Raw genomic sequence first — 17,488 nt, 5'->3', positions numbered from 1 at the left:
AAATTACAAGACTCGCAGAAATATGTTTCAGATAAAAAGTATAGGTCAGGCGATTTTTTTCCCGCAGACATAATTTAGTGGCTGAAGAAATAAAAACTTGGCCGCTTACTGAAGTTTTCAATATATGATTCGACGAATTTAAATTTACTCGTTCAAGATTTTATTTAGATTTTATTTTTAATAATGATTTAAAGTGATTTATATGGAATATAGTTATACCACTGAAATCAGCAGTCTTTTCTGAAGCTTGTGTAAGTTGTTTTGAAACATTGTATGAAGTAACATCAGGAGCTTGAGAGAGAACAACTTGCCTTGCGCTCCGAAATGGTGTGTTCAGTTAGACATTTCTTCACCAGTTGCTACATAACCTTAGCAACAGCGTAATTTCTCTGACCCGCCTAATTTGGTGGCCGCGACAATAGACTCCTTGATCTCTAAGGAACAACCTTGTATTAGGGACCTCATGGTATCAAAATCAAAAAGGCCATAAATTCACAAGATATAGATTGGGGGGGGGGTAAGTTAATCTCTTATAACCTATTTTTTGATCGAGAAACAACTACAAAATAGACAGACATAATTCATTCCTAGTGTCTCTCTGGAAAGTGATCATAGGACACCTCATTGGATACTTGAAGTTCAATAAGTTAAAAGATGTAAGAACCACACAGGTAAAGAAACTCAAGACATGGAAGCTGAAAGACAATGATAGAATAATAGGGTTTCAAGACATCAAAACAGTAATACCAAAGACAGACGAAAAAACAGTTGTGGAGGAATGGAAGGATCTGAAAGAAAATCTAGTGATGGTAACTGAGAAGCTATGTAGACGAACCAGTGGCACAAGATGATGGAAGGAAACTCCATGGTGGAATGACACAACAAGAACTGCTGTCCTGAACAAGAACATGATGTTTAGAAAATATTTCAAGCACGTCCTGAACAAGAACATGTTGTTTAGAAAATATTTCAAGGACCAGACTGACCATAATTAAGAATTATACAGGGTTGCTAAAAAGCAAGCATACCGGGCGAGTTGGCCGTGCGCGTAGAGGCGCGCGGCTGTGAGCTTGCATCTGGGAGATAGTAGGTTCGAATCCCACTATCGGCAGCCCTGAAGATGGTTTTCCGTGGTTTCCCATTTTCACACCAGGCAAATGCTGGGGCTGTACCTTAATTAAGGCCACGGCCGCTTCCTTCCAACTCCTAGGCCTTTCCTATCCCATCGTAGCCATAAGACCTATCTGTGTCGGTGCAACGTAAAGCCCCTAGCAAAAAAAAAAAAAAAAAAAAAAAAAAAGAAGCAAGCTAAACAAGTTGTTACAGAAGAACAAGAGAAGTGGTTGAAGTGGAGCAATGAATTGAAAGTGAATGTTAATAGTAATAAGAAAATGTTACATGGGATGATTAAAAATAGAAAGGGAGGTAAAGAATACTCCAAATACCTAAGAGATGATATATCTGGTCGCTGAAGATAAAGGAGACTTGGAGGACTTGCATTGATGAATTGCTAAATGTGAATTGCATGCAGCCTACACAAAAAAAACATTACTCTCTCATACAAGTCTGCCTCTGACAACAAGTCAGACTTAAGATGGAATGATGTGGAATATGCTTAGAAATGCATAACCGGATAATCAGCTGTTGCTGATGAAATTAATGGGGAAATGATCAAGGATATGGGCATTTGTGGAAAACATTGGATCTACAGATTCTTTCGTAAGAACTGGAGAGAAGAGAACATACCGGTTGATTGGAAAACAGGAATCGTAATTCGAGTTTTCAAGAAAGGAGATAGAAATGTTTCAACTATGGTTGCAAAACATGGACCATGAGAATTAAAGTTGTCAGTAGAATCCAGGCAGCAGAAACGATATTTGTCCGTAGCATGATTGCTAAGACGCGTAGGGACAGAGTCCGTAATGAGGAAATATGCAAGCAGGCTCGAGTTGTTAGACTGTAGGGCAGTATATCATCGCAGCAACTGAGATGGTACGGACATATGCAACGCATGGAAGATAAGATATTACCGAAACAAATGTATGATCTAAAACTTGAAGAACCGAGCTCGATAGCTGCAGTCGCTTAATTGCGGCCAGTATCCAGTATTCGGGAGATCGTGGGTTCGAACCCCACTGTCGGCAGCCTGAAGATGGTTTTCCGTGGTTTCCCATTTTCACACCAGGCAAATGCTGTGGCTGTACCTTAATTAAGGCCACGGCCGCTTCCTTCCCACTCCTAGCCCTTCCCTGTCCCATCGTCGCCATAAGACCTATCTGTGTCGGTGCGACGTAAAGCAAATAACAAAAAAAAAACCTTGAAGACAAAAGACCAAGACTCAGGTTCAAGAACATATTGAAAGATGGAACGACTTGGGATATGTATGTATGTATGTATGTATGTATGTATGTATGTATGTATGTAGTTCTCTAAAAAATTGTTTCAAAAGTTGGACTAATATGTATATATATGGCGTATGGCTTTTAGTTCCGGGAGTGTCCAAGGACAAGTTTGGCTTGCCAGGTGCAGGTCTTTCGATTTGACTCCTGTAAGAAGATGTACAATATTAGAAGGATCCACCTTTCAATACTTCGTTGTAAGTTGACCTAAAAAGAAGTCACTACTTGTTTATTGGGACCGGTTTCGACACATTGCAAGGGTCATCATCAGCCAAATAGTAAAGTAGGGCAAAATATAAAGATCTTAAAACAACTAATACATTGAACACAGGCAAAAAATTAACATTGATTCATATCGTAGCAATTCAGTTAATGTCCAAAACACAATGATCGCAGTCAAGAGAGTAAACAGAACATTATTGTCTTGCGCCGAAAACAAATATAGTTAAAGTTCACAAGCAGGTCAAGTATGCACTTATGTAGAGTCGTTGCTAGACAGGTCTTGTAGGCATTTGTTTCTCAGGCCGAAGAGTAAAGGGTGACGTAATTGAAGTCTTAGGAAAACAGTGTAGGATTTAATTTCGTCAAATTCAAAGTAGATATATAAGTTTGAGAATAATTTAAAACATTAAAAGAATAAAGCCAAATAAAAATATATTAAAAATAGGAAGAAATAATAAAAGAAAATTGCAATGTGAGGTTCAACTCGAAACAACTTGCCGTAGTAATTGATAGATGAATGGGAGATGATAAAGAAAAGGTTGGGGAACGTTTATTAGAGGGTGGTGGTGGTGATTATTGCTATTAGAGGAGGTACAAATGGGTAAATATAGAGATATTTTTGAGATTGTTGAGTTTTCTGTCTAAAGTTGATTGCTTTTTGGAAAGTGTAAAGAATAACTTATCGTCTACATGGGTTTGAAATAAGTCCCATTGAGCGCTTGATAGTTGGCGAGTTGCTTCGAGGTGAGATTCGTAAAGACGATTGTTCAGGAAAGATTTCTTCCGATAAAGGAATTTAATTTCATTTGTTAACGAAATCTAGTTGACTTTCTTTTGTGTTCTTGAACAATCAGAAGAATTGCGATGTCTAAAACTGGTAGGTTTAAGAAAATTAGGGGTTAAATTATGCGTGATACACTGTTTGAGAAAATTATCTTTGCCCAGCTTAGCAATCTTGTTTTCGGCGCAAGACAATGATGTCCTGTTTACTCTCTTGACTGCGATCATTGTGTTTTGGACATTAACTGAATTGCTACGATATGAATCAATGTTAATTTTTTGCCTGTGTTCAATGTATTAGTTGTTTTAAGATCTTTATATCTTGCCCTACTTTACTATTTGGCTGATGATGACACTTGTAATGTGTCGAAACCGGTCCCAATAAACAAGTTGTGACTTCTTTTTAGTTCAACTTACAACGAAGTATTGAAAGGTGGATCCTTCTAATATTGTACATCTTCTTATTTCTCTATTCAATACGGAACGATCATGAAGTTTTTAACTTTAAATTGACTCCTGTAGGCTACCTGCACGTCGTGATGAGAATGAAATGATGATGATGATACATACACCCAGCCCCCACGCCAGCGAAATTAACCAATGATGGTTAAAATTCCCAACCCTGCCAGGAATCGAACCCAGGACCCCTGTGGCCAAAGGCCAGCACGCTAACCATTTAGCCATGGAGCTGGACAAAAGTTGGACTGCAAGAAGTTGTCATTGGGTACCAAAGATGCTGACCTAAGAAAAGCAAATGAAGAGATGTGCCAGTGTTTATATATTTTTGAGTTAGTACTATGAAAAAGGTGATGAGTTTTTGGACCATGTCAGCAATAGGGGATGAGACATGAGTGTCCCATTTGTCTACTGAATCCAAGCTGCAGTCAGTGGAGTGGCGACACACATAATTTCCGATGATAATGAAATTGTAGCGGGCTTTCTCTACTTGTAATATTATGGCAACCATGTTTTGGTGTACTGCTAGTGGACTTCATGCCACCAGGGGCGACAGTCGGCACAGCTGCATATTGTGTGATGTTAACGAAACTTCTTCACACAATCCAGAATAAACGCTGCGGCCTTCTGTCTGCCGGAATGTTGATACTTCATGACAATGCAAGACCTTGCTCTGCAGCTTAAACGCAAGCTCACATTGTATTGTTTGGCTGGCTGCAATTCAATCACCCCTCCTAAAGCAGTTCACACATGGCTCTCATCCCAGGCGGCCGACTTCTGTGATGGAAGGTTTCCAAAAACTTGTCACAGTGTGACTAATGTTTGAACAGAAATGGAGATAATGCCCGCCTGGAGTCCATGATCGTTAAGGCGTCAAGTCTATATGGTCTGACACTGTGGTTAGCCGGTTTTAGTTCCATTGGCTGAAAAAACTTTCACCATTAGAATGTTGGCCGACATAATAGGTGAAGTAGTGGTTTACAATTTCTAATCACTAAATTCTGTGCCAAAAGCCTGGATTAAATTCCGAACTTCTCCACAGTGTTCATGTGGAGTGAGGGCATATGGCGCTGTTAATTGTGAATCGCCTGTCAGGTGGGGACATAAAGGTTTGAGCAGATCCCTTGATGTTCATAACAGAAGTAGGCTATGCTCCAACACCAGGTTTCATCTTCTCCCTACCTCATCATCCCACATCCAAACGCACAGGTCGCCCATGGACGTCAAATACAAAGACCAGCACCAGGGGAGCCGAACATGTCATCGAACACTTGCGGCACTAAAAGCTGTATGAAAAGTAAGTAATAGAGAGTGTGCAAAAGTAGGTGAATCAGTAATTGGCCAGAAATATTCAGTGGTATTTATTTAATTACAAAACAGTCCTTACTTAAAAAGTAGCCCTTGTGTTATTGTATTATACTAACATGGTTATGAAGGAAATAATTTTGTGCATGCATGTGCAATTTTTAATTTCAGATTCCCTACTAAATGTGGAAGTGTCAAATTCAAGTGATAACAGGCTTCAGGGATTGAAGCTTCTTCCCAAGAAGCCTTGTATGGATCTTGATAAAGAAATGGAAGCATCGCCTAAAAAACGACGGAGAAGTCGTAAACGTTCGGAGTGTGAAAGCAACAAGCGCTTGAGGCATTCCTCTAGTCGAAGCACGCGTAATTTAGGTAATTTTACATACTCTTTACGTAACAGGAAAAATTACTTGCATATAACCTTTTAATTGTTTAGGACCCTTTATAGTTAAAGATGGGTGTTAAATAACATTATTAATTTGTATAAATTTCTGCAGCAGTTATCGATACAAAATATATTGTCATACATTGAAAAGTATCCTTTCAGAATAAACTGTCATAAGTGGCTGCAGGGTTATAGCTGTCAGCTTGCATTCAGTTTGAACCCCACTGTCGGCAGCCCTGAAGATGGTTTTCTGTGGTTTCTCATATTTACACTAGGCTGTACATTAATATGATTGCTTCCTTCCCACTCATGTCTTTCCTATCCCATCATCGCCATACAGTAAGACCTATCTGTGTCAGTGCAACATATTTGAAAAAATATGTCATTCAAACATCTTGGTAACTTGTCATTTCCACAATATTATTGTAATTTTAACGTTTACAGAGTGTATCTACTTTGTTTTCAATCATTCGTACTTATGCTAATACAGCCAGGTTGGAGGGAGATTGGTTTGTTTCCATATCATCCATTTATCCATCACCATGTTGCTATGTAGTTCTCATTGCCCTACTCATAATTATCTCTTGTAATCTGGGTCTTCCGTGACATGTTTTAATTTGTAACTTCCGTTGCTAATAACATCCATTCTTTGTATGACTATCTCTGTTTTACATATGTGGGTGACGTGACCAACCTAGCTAAGTTATTTGATGATCATTTCCTCAATGCCCTTTATATTTTCCTCTTCAAAAATGCAGATGTTCGTGCATATGTTGATGAGGAGGTACTTTTTCGTAATAAACTTGAAAATATCCTTGTTCAGACATTTAATGTACCTCCTTTAGATATTCCAAGTCTCTCATCCGTAACTCGACTATGGCATTGGAAACTTATACCTTGGTCCATACGCTGAGATCATGGTTGATAAAGACCCTTCGAAGCCCTTGATGCTGATCTCCATACATCGTATAGTCCTCCTTTTTTCTCATGCTGCCGATCTCCACACCTGGTATAGACCTCTGTAGGCCTAACTTCATTTTGTTCTAACTTGTAAAGTTTGAAAATTGTTGAGATGGAAATTGTATATCTTCGAAGGTAAAGATCTCTGTCTTCCTTGTATGTATTGCGCCGTCCCGGCTCCCTGAGAGGATGCATAAGATCCAGACTAGCTTAATTACAATCCTTCTGACTCACATAATTCATCATTTGGGCTATGAGTTCCGAATATGAGAAAGACATACCATACGGAGCCAAAGAAACCTTAAATTACACATAGACACAACTCTCATACGTTACTTATTGAATTTCTTACGCTACCAAGATGTTGCAGCATTCATCCACTTAAATCTAAGTCTCTGCGCTACGATACACATTGAAAGAACGGTTTAAGTTTTACATATCTTATTTATTACATACTTGTTTCAATCCAAAGGTCGAACGTTATGCTATCCTCCCTAAAGAATTTCTAATAGAGGAAACTGCATGATCATCTGATTACCCATCCATCTCTGGCGAGCATGGCCTTAATTTGTTAAATCTATCTACGTCTTCTACCCGAATGCATAATCAATCATTTTCTTCCTCTCTTAGCTTCTCTCCATACCAATATTTCAGTTAACGCATCCACATTTCTGGCGTAAGGAGAAATCGAAGAAATGTCAGTATCGGGTAAAAATACATGCAAGCGACGTTCACCTTGAATCTGCCGGTAATTGACACGCCCGACACCCACTATGCATTATATAAGAAATGCTATTTGAGTTAGTCATTTTTAAAAATGAATCTATTGAAATCTATTGCACTAGGTGCTTGAGTTTTGACTGACCCCAAAAGTCAAGGACAGAATGGAATATACGGCAAATTATTGAACTCCGTATAACCAATTATTTAACTGAACATTACTATAATTCAGCTCGTAATTAACAAATTAAAAATTATACGTCCAAAGATGTCGAACTCGCCATCTTAGGTTTGTAAAGACATGATTAAATCGAAATGAAGTTAAAAAAAAAAATAGACTGAAACAACTAAATTAAAATCTGTTTGGGTAATTAAAACATGTTTGGGTAATCAAAACTTATGTGGGTACACCCTAGCAAAGAAAAATATTTACAATATGATACCTTACAAGCTAAAGTGTAGACTGAGGGCGGTTTCAAGATATTCAGGACGCATTTTAGGCCTAAAACCATATCTCGTGAATTGGAATTCTCCTCTGTTGCCTATGAATTCTTTGAGTTAATTGCTGGCTCTCACTCGGAGCTCATATTAATCTGCTGACATATAATTATTCCTGTCTTTCACACAAGATATCAATAGATACCTGTAAATATCAACCTGGGAGGATAGTTCCCTAATATTTCTACAAACAACTGATTTACAATTCCGAATATTCATCCTTCTTCCTCTCCTGCATGAATATTGATAAGTCTTCTTCTAAATTAATGTAATTTTAATAAATGGTTCAACAAGTACCAGTAGGTTCCATATACTATTCTAAAATCTGAGTCTTATCATCTTAATTGAACACACGTGCAACTTTATATATTCTACCGACTACTCTACTAGTTTCTTCTGAAGTATACTAGCTAATGTGGTCTGCATTGTGCGAAGACTCGACCATAAGATACAATTTATACACCTACAGTCAGCCATCAGTGATAGGGTATTGCCTAAGAAGTTACTACATTTCCTTTCGCCTGAGAATAGATCAGAATTAGAAAACATCTGTGACATAGTGAATATGTTCGGTTTCATCCTCCTAACTGAGACTTCATTGGAACTACCAAGTATGCACGCTAACCAACAGATGTCACTCCAATCTTACTTGAACTTCTCATGCTTGCTCGTAAGAGAAATAGTACATATAAATGCTACATATTCATTTCCACTTAGTAAAAACTCAACTTGAAACCATTAAGTCCACTACTACCTCACCGTGCTCATACTCGCGAAGAATCAATAACTACCACCATTCTAAATTATCAGTCTCATATCAACTTCTCTTAAAATAATCATTATTATACGTCCAAACATATATTCCATCTCCTGTACTAAATACATATCCACTCCATTTAATCGTGGCATTTATTATTTTAATTACGATTCATGGAGATATTTCACAACATTATGACCTTAACTCCGTCATAACCTTAAATTATTGTGAACACATCTGTCTATTTAGCAAGCATATCCTACTGCTGGTTCCTAACTTGACATTCTTTGGTCATAACCAACGTACACGCGTACCTAAGTTTCCCTTTGACATAGTATCCAATTCACTGTCACCTTAATGAACTCAATATTTCACACTACATGGATCACATCTCGAACGTAGGCTTTCATCACTGATTGACTACCTGTCTTTGGATTCATCATTCATATACGAAGATTACCTAACCACCTTTGATCTAATTCAATACACCACTTTCGTCGCTTCATTATTTCGCGCGGAACAACTTAACAAATCATATTACACTTGCATATGAATATAAAACATTACTACACTAATTTAAAAGTAAGACTTATCTGAATTCAGCAGCTCCAGTCGTCGGCATATGTCCAGCTGACAGGACATACGGATACGCTTCCTTTTACTTCCCTAGGTGAATGGGAAATACTGGCATAATTCTCCTCTGGGCTTAGTCGTCTCTCGGCAGGCAACGTCATCCGACGGCACCCATTTGGCCAGTCTGGCCTATCATCTTCTTAGAACATCTTGCTCATTTCTGGACGAGTTGGAATAGAATAACAAACAGGATTAATTAGCATTGCCATCATGAATAGCTGTGATAATGCTTAACGCGAAAGATTGCTCTCTTTGAAAGAGTTGATCTACTTGACAAATAATAATCTTGGGGTAGTATAATTCTATGACTTGAAACGAACAGATTTTTCTCGCTTTATCTTTCCAGGAGTTATTATAGGAATCCCACGTCTGTAGTTCTTTAACTTGGGTGATATCGAGTAATACGTCAGCAGAGACTGCCGTGACGTAAGCTTGTCGTAGTTTATGCTTGAGTTTCCACGTATTTTAAAGTTCGCGGAACGAAATTAATAATCTTCTGCTTGATCTGCGACGCAGCTTCCAATAAATCTGCTCCTTGTTTCTACTGAAATGATCTCTTGTCTATACCTTCTTTTTCTGACGTAGTTGCTTTCCGTTTTCGACTCTGATTTAGAAGTAGCAATTCAATCTCTTTTTTTTTTTTTCAATAATTGTTAGTAACAATCTTCACATTCGTTCTTTTTCACTGCCTTCTGGATCTAAATTCTTTTCTCTAGCGCCTAAGGTGAATACTGTTGCTTTCACTCGCGGTATCGTCAGACATTTTGACGTTAATTATTCTCGGAGACCTGTACTCCATCTTTGCCCTTCTTGCAGACGGAACTTCTTATAACGGTGCACCATCCTGAGGGGTGGTTTCATCCTTGCACCATATTGGGCGACCGTTTTTAATATGTGCGTCTCATTGGATGACCTAGCAATTGCTCCGGCTATTTTCCCCTCAATCATCCATCACTCTTATAGATCATTAAATGGATGAATGCATAATAAATTTGATGCTAAGTGTCGTTGGCTAAGTTCGCTTTAAATATTCATCGTATAAACAGTTATCGCTTCATAGAATTTTAGCGATGTCGTAACCTTCAATTCTCCTATCAGAATATTTGATATGGTAATCCTTACATTGCCTCGCGACACCTCTCAGGGATAACTAAATTGCTTCTACGAACCATACTATTTTAACGTGAGGTCAACTGAGGCACCACATTTCCACATCAATAAATTATCGATACCATTCATCATCCTGAATCAATATTAGGTTTTTCAAGTTCAATCATCTGAATATAAGTGAAGAAAATAAATACAATATTTTTTTATGGATTATTTCAAAATTACTTAAATCCTAATAATATTAGCCTATCTCCTAAAATAATAACCTCTAAATTAGAAAATCTATATTTTATTTCTTGATTCCGGAATCACAAAAGAAAATCTACTATTAATTATCGTCATCAATTATCTTCTTCTTCTCTAATCGAGAAAAATTTTTAGGTTGAAAATAAATCTAAGTCCCTAATCCTAATTAAACTTCATAAAAGAATTATATTGTTTAAGTCCGTCAGTTCTTGTTTCTTTTATTTTAAAAAAATGCTTATTTTCATCATTATCACTTCAACATTCTGTCACAATTCACTTAATTCGATGTTATAACGTCAGCAATCACAAGTAAGTTCCAAATATTTCGGCCCAAAAATGGCTATTTCAAATATATATTGTTCTTAAAACGAAAAAATATTGGTCTCCTCGACCATATCATTTGATTAAAATATTCAAATAACACCTTAAATAAATGTAGGTATCGTTCAAAGTCTAATTATAATCGTAGTTCATATAGAAATTGTACCAAACATGTTTTATGGTTTAGCAATAATTAATCAGGTATCACTAATTCCGTAGGAATGCATTTGGTGACCTATTTTATTTAATTGCGGTAGAGATTTTAAATTATGGGATTGTTCTATGAATTAAATTCATTCTTGACAACAAACTTCCAATAATATTCAGTACAACGTTGATATATACTATCTATGAAGACAACAAGTTTCCCTTCATTTATTTCCTACTTGGATATTTCTTTCGAAGACAGTGTATGGTAACCCAAATATACGAAATATGCGATGTATTTATTTGTACGCGTGTACCATTAACCCAATATATACCTCTCATTACCATTTTATTATTTTGCCGCAAATGGTAATCATCACCATCGGCCCATAATACGTCGTATTTACCGCCAAAACTATCCATAAATATATCTATCTTTCCATCTATCAATATTAATTACCATAATGTATCATAATTCAATCTCCTAAACATATCACGACGAATAATTATTCACAATTCCACATTAATATGCTACTCAAATCATAAATTCTCTATGTAAACATTTATCATCACCAACATGACGGCAAATCATTTCAACATCACATTACTTTACTACAATGGTACTCTTTTGGGTTAGAATTCATATATTATACGCGTAAACACGCTAGCCTAAAAATGAAATGCATATATAAATCAAATAAGTTAATATGTACTCGCATTTCATTGCGTCGTATCAGGAATCACATATAGGTTATTCGTAAATCAACTATCTTCTTCAAGAATATAAAATTAGGGTTACGTCACTTTAAATACGATGTTTTTGTCCCATAATGGTTAGAAATTACATTCCAAATCTCTCCTTGCTTAGCTTTAAGCATTCCTATATTATGGCTTAGATTGTAAAATCTGGAAGAAGTACCTATTCCTCTATTAATAATAATAATTCAGCATGGACAATCTCATTGCGAAGATGGTAACGACTGTGATTTTATCATGAAGAACTAGGTAAAACAACGTACCAAATATTCACTTGAACTACCACTACTAAATTTACTGCATATCAATTTCAAGAAAATAAAATAACTCTTTGGAACTTATCTTGTGATCACTGACGTTAGATGATCGGCTTTGGCCTCGATGTTGTCATCTAGGGATTGCGTCGTACGGCTCCATCCTCTGCTACGTCACCATCATGTTGTAGTTTCGGGACTCGGGATAGCAGAAACAGCTGGGCGGTTTCCGTCAGACAGCCGGCTCCATCTTCGGTTTAGCCTCTCATCATGTTGTTGCAGTCAATCATAAAAGAAAGAAACATTTCCAAATCGTGAGTTAATTTCACATCCATACTCTCAGGAATGAATATCAGGTTTGTATCTAAGATCAGTTTTTTTTTTTTTTTTTTTTAGGACAGTAATTCAAGATTAATTCTTAGTAGCAATTTAACAGTTAAAATATTTCGAGTTATCTCTGTCAAATTTTCTTTTGTTCGGCTAATCAACCTATACTGCGTAATATTCAACTTGGTTCCTCGTACGGTCCCGAGCATATACTCCGACTACAGTTCGGGTATTTTCTAATTCGCTCTTCACGATATTCCTTCGTTTATATTTGATTTCCAAATATTCTCTCGCTTCGCAGGTTCTCCAGCCGGTAACTTCTACAATATCTCCCTTCTATTCACACGAAGATTGGCTTTCTTCTCGAGGATAAATTCACTTCGATTTACGTAACGGATTTTTTTTATATATATTCTTCAGCTACTACTTCTTGTTTTAACAATGTTGAAAACCTTCTATTATTTTATCACGGCCGCATGGATCCTTGATAACTTTCCCTCTCGGTCCGTGATCTAGGCATCTTTAATTCATCAAATAAATATCTTTGCCGTCACGTGCATGGCCCTCTTGAATATATACACGTTCGTAAAATGTATACACTTCGAAATCACGGCCTATTTTACTTAATATATGCATTCCTTTCTGACGTATGGCCCAATTACGTAATCTTCGCGATCATTACCGTGCATGGCAAACTTATAATTTCGTATGACGACCTTTATTCCGATATCAGGACGATGAAAACGGTACAACGGTGAAATGGCACAGTATGAATCAACCCAAATCTGTTTCTTGCTTTCTGAAATGTTTGAAATAATCTGACCTCTTTCAGCTTCAGAGTATGTAGGCTTAAATTTCTGCTGCATTGTACTGGATGGATGGATGTTCCATTGCAGGATGTTTCCTCGTGTAGATTGATATTATAAATTACCATCTCTTCACTGATATGAATGTTGACATCATCTGGTGAGAATTCCTGTCATTCTTTCAACGCCTTGAAAGCTCTTACGACTCGTAATTACTTGACTCGCTGTCACTTTGAAATACAATATTATGTGGTGCAGAAGGATGGCATGGTGCAGTTTGAATGGAAGTAAAGTTATTAAATTTTAATAAATCAGAAGATAACAGCATACACCAGAATGAAATGAGCAAAGTGAGAGTGGACGTATAACAAAAGGAATGGGAGGGCATGGTAATGGACTACAAAACACGTCAAAGTATACGCCGTCCTTCTTGTGACCTAATCGTCTCATTAACCTGGGATTTGTGCTAAATTAATCAACTATTTTTCCTGGTTCTGCTCAAAGTTTCTGAGACAGTGATTACCCTAGTTTTCATTGCATTGTGAAACAACCCAGGTGAATACAAGAATGTCACTTTCATTCTCTACAAAATGTGGAAGTTTCCTTCTCCATTTCTACACTATAAGGTAAAGTTAATGAATGTAAGCTATATTCTTTTGAGTCTCTTACTTCAAACATTTGAAAATAATCTGAGCTAAACTGCTGTAACAGTGAATTTCTAAAAGAAATCGCTGCATTAATCTGATTGCTCACATCTGAATTGCCTCTGTCCACTGGGTGAAGTGACACTTAAATATTGCCCGTTGCTGAGGGCTTAAGAAGGCGACGCCCCGATGATCGACCAAGACATCTGAGATGATACTGTATTTCAGTATCTATGTTGGTATTTGTTGAGAGGTAGCTGCCTAGGTAAGAAAAGTGTTTGATATTGTGTAGGGTCTCACTATAGACTATGATAAAGCTCCCTTGTAGTTTGGGTGCAGGTTGGTACACGGTATCTTGTGTTAAATACGTTCTAAATAGTTCGTATTGGATACACTAACATTTTACAATGCTTAGTAAAGCTAAAGGTTCCACCTATTCAATACGTTATCGTAATGGTCTATTTAGAACATCACATATTTATTTAACTTATCATAAAATACATCTTTGGGACCGGTTTCGGCAATCCACTATGCCATCATCAGCCATTCAGTTTTTTATAGCAAGGAACATTCAAAAATTTAAAAATATGCAATAGCAATCCTATTCTTACATGAAAAACATTAAAAATATAGCTAAATAGCATAGGCCCATTGTACTATACAAATACCATGTCTTTTTTGAAAAATACAATATTATTTAGTGCATCTAAAATTTTTTTAAAAATATATAATTGGCAAAGTCTATGATTTGGTGTACCTTATGTACAATAGAATCATGTAAAATTGATAAAAGAATCTACTTTTGCCATTTAAACCACAGTTTTAAAACAACAAATCCTATTTTACATGGAAAATATTAAAACTTGGCTAGTATTAACCCTTTTTTATGTTATACAAGTAACATGTGTTGTTAAAAAATATAGTATTATTTGGTGCGTCTAGAATTGTTTTTAGGTGCTTAAAAAGACTATGGTTTGATATAGTTGATACACAGGAAATTTTCTATAAAATTGATGAATGTTTCTATAAAAACCTGTCATTTTTTAAACAGTTTCCTAGTTCCTCATAATATGCAACTTGTACTGTTTTAGATAATAAATACAGGTTCTTCTTCCTTAAAACTTATTGACACAACAGTCTGTTTGACTATGTAAGGAGTAGCAGATTCTGATGTGTTTTTTCTTGTTTGAGTATTTGAACCTTTGTTTCTCGTATTTTCCAATGTAAATAACTGTGTGGCTGAGGCCGAAACTATGGTTAAGATCTTGAATATTATTTTATGTGCCAGATGGAAATGGGCCGTAAATAGTGTTAATCTGGAACCAGTACGGACCTAAAAAAGGAAATAGTGAAATGAGTACGAGTTATTGAGAACGATACGCGGTACTATAGAAAAGAATTGAAGATATGAAACTCACCTCAGGTTGAATGTAACAGCGTGCAGGGAGAGTGAGGAACAACTGCTGAATGTCAAACGCCAACCAGCCGGCTCAGCTGTAAGGCTGTAGGGGAAGGGGACGCAGGAGAGGTTGCGTTCGCGTGTGCCTGTGTGTCAGGGGGGCGTGGGCTTTGCCGGGGATAGTAGGCTAGCGCGCTACGTAATATTTTATATACGGATTGATTTTTAGGAATTTTTAAACTGTTAATCAATGAAATAAGCATGTCAAATAAAATTGTAGGTTTTTCCGAAATATCATTTAGATTGTAATTGGGATTGTAATATTGATCTAAAGTAATGTAACATTGCTCTGTTAGGTCTAGGAGTGGGCCTTTATTTATTGTTTCGATGATGTCCAAGTCTTTGTTGATACCGTAAAAATTGTGTTTGTATTCCTGTATGTGCTGACCTATTGCCGAAAATTTTCTATATTTTATGGCATTGACATGTTCATTGTATCTGATATTAAATGATCTCCCAGTCTGTCCAAGGTAAACACTGGTACAGTCGTTGCAATGAAACCCATATACACCTGATCTATCGAATGGGTTTTGTATATTAACCGATTTGGAGTTGTAAAAAATATCTAAATTTCTATTATTGGTTTTGAATGCAATATTGACATTTCTTTTTTTTTAAATATTGGTTAAACGGAAAATGTCAGAGTTAAAAGTAAAAGTAGCATATGTTTTTGTTTTGGGTGTTTCTTTTTGTAATTTAGTGTTGGGTTGATGTTTAAATTTATTTATTATGCGTTCTATAAAACATTTGTTGTAGCCATTATAAGATGCGATTTTGCGTATAGTGTTGAGTTCTTTTTTACGTTCTATATTGGACATGGGTACATTAAATGCTCTCTGTATTAAATTATTGTATGTAGCTCTTTTATGACTAGGAGGATGTTCAGAATCGTGTTTGATGGTCGTGGCTGTATGTGTCGGTTTTCTGTAGATTTTGTATTCAAAAGAGGATGGGTGCCTGGTAATGGTTAGATCTAAAAAATTTAGGGTTTTATTGCTTTCAGATTCTATTGTGAATTTTATATCATTATCGATGTTGTTGAGATGTATTAAGGTGGAAGGGGCGTCGGTAGTGCGTTGATCCATTATTATAAATGTATCATCTATAAATCTGGCCCAGAAGGCTATATTATTGAATGTCTTATTATTTATGATTTTAGTGTGTTCCAGAAAATCTATATAAATGTTAGGTAAGATACCTGATGCCGGCGAACCCATTGCTAGTCCGTCCTGTTTATAAATTACTTTGTTGAAAATGAAATAATTATTGTTAGTTATGAACTTCAAGATTAGTATGAAATCGTCTATTTCAAGTTGACTAAGTTTGCTGTGAGTGCGCAAATTTTTTAGAACGCTTAGTATAACTTTTTCAGGTTTGATGTTGGCGTACATATTGGTGATATCGAATGAATGCATGGTATGATGTGCCTGTAATTTGAAATTTTCTAGTTGCTTAATTAGTTCTGAAGTATTTCTTATTGATTTCTTAGCTTGAAATGTATAATGCTTGCTTAAAAATTGTTGTATAAACTGCGCTGTTTTGTACAGAGGGCTAGGTCTGAAGTTTATTATGGGGCGTATAGGAACACCATTTTTGTGTATTTTAGGTTGTGCTTTTACTGTTGGTAGACTGGGGTTCATATTAATTAATTTGTTCTTTTCGCTGTCAGTAAAGAGGCATGTTGTATTTTTAAGAATTATTTTAAGTTGTCTTGGAATAGATTGCGTTGGATTGTGAAGGTTTTTTCTGTAAAGAAATTCTGTGTTTTTATAATGTAATCTGTTTTGTCTAAAACAACAGTGGCGTTACCTTTATCTGCTTTTGTGATGACAACATTTGAATTTTTTATTTTGTTTTTAAGTTGACATCTTTTTTTCTATTTTCAAGCTGCGTTCTGTTAAAATCTATAGCTGGTGTGCTAAAGATGTTTTTAATTTGTTTTTTAGCTTCATACCCAACTTCGTTTTGAATGTCTATAGGCATTTTACTGATGGCAGCTTCTGTTTCGATAATTCGTTGTTTAGCCTTATTGGCGATGTTGTAATTAGGCCAATTATGTTTAGGTCCTTTGGAGAGCATTATTATTTCTTCTTGGTCGAAGTTAACTTTTGATAGGTTCACAAATGGCTGATGAAATTGGGCTAGATTTTGAGGTAGACTTTGAGTTTGTATATTATATAAGGATGTGTTTCTAGATGGCGCTTTGTTCGAGTTGGTTTCATTGAGAAGAGTCTGGAACTTTCTATCTAGCGTGTTTTCTTTTTGGGAAAGTATTTTATTTAATGCATTTTGCACTGTATTTT

At 36.2% G+C, this 17,488-nt stretch overlaps 1 protein-coding gene across 3 annotated transcripts in view; it reads left to right on the top strand.

Annotated features, from left to right (window-relative positions):
- Positions 1 to 17,488, top strand: part of htk (hat-trick) — a 564,009-nt gene that overhangs the window by 452,243 nt on the left and 94,278 nt on the right. For all 3 annotated transcript variants that reach the window (XM_067137785.2, XM_067137784.2, XM_067137786.2), the window contains exon 20: positions 5,334 to 5,534. In XM_067137785.2, coding sequence (XP_066993886.2) covers positions 5,334 to 5,534 — 201 coding nt within the window. The remainder of the gene's footprint in view (positions 1 to 5,333; positions 5,535 to 17,488) is intronic.

This window comes from Anabrus simplex, chromosome 1 (genome assembly GCF_040414725.1).
Source record: "Anabrus simplex isolate iqAnaSimp1 chromosome 1, ASM4041472v1, whole genome shotgun sequence".
NCBI classification, from domain to species: Eukaryota; Metazoa; Arthropoda; class Insecta; order Orthoptera; family Tettigoniidae; genus Anabrus; species Anabrus simplex.
The sequence above is the reverse complement of the archived record's forward strand: the minus strand, read 5'-3'. Positions and strand labels throughout refer to the sequence as shown.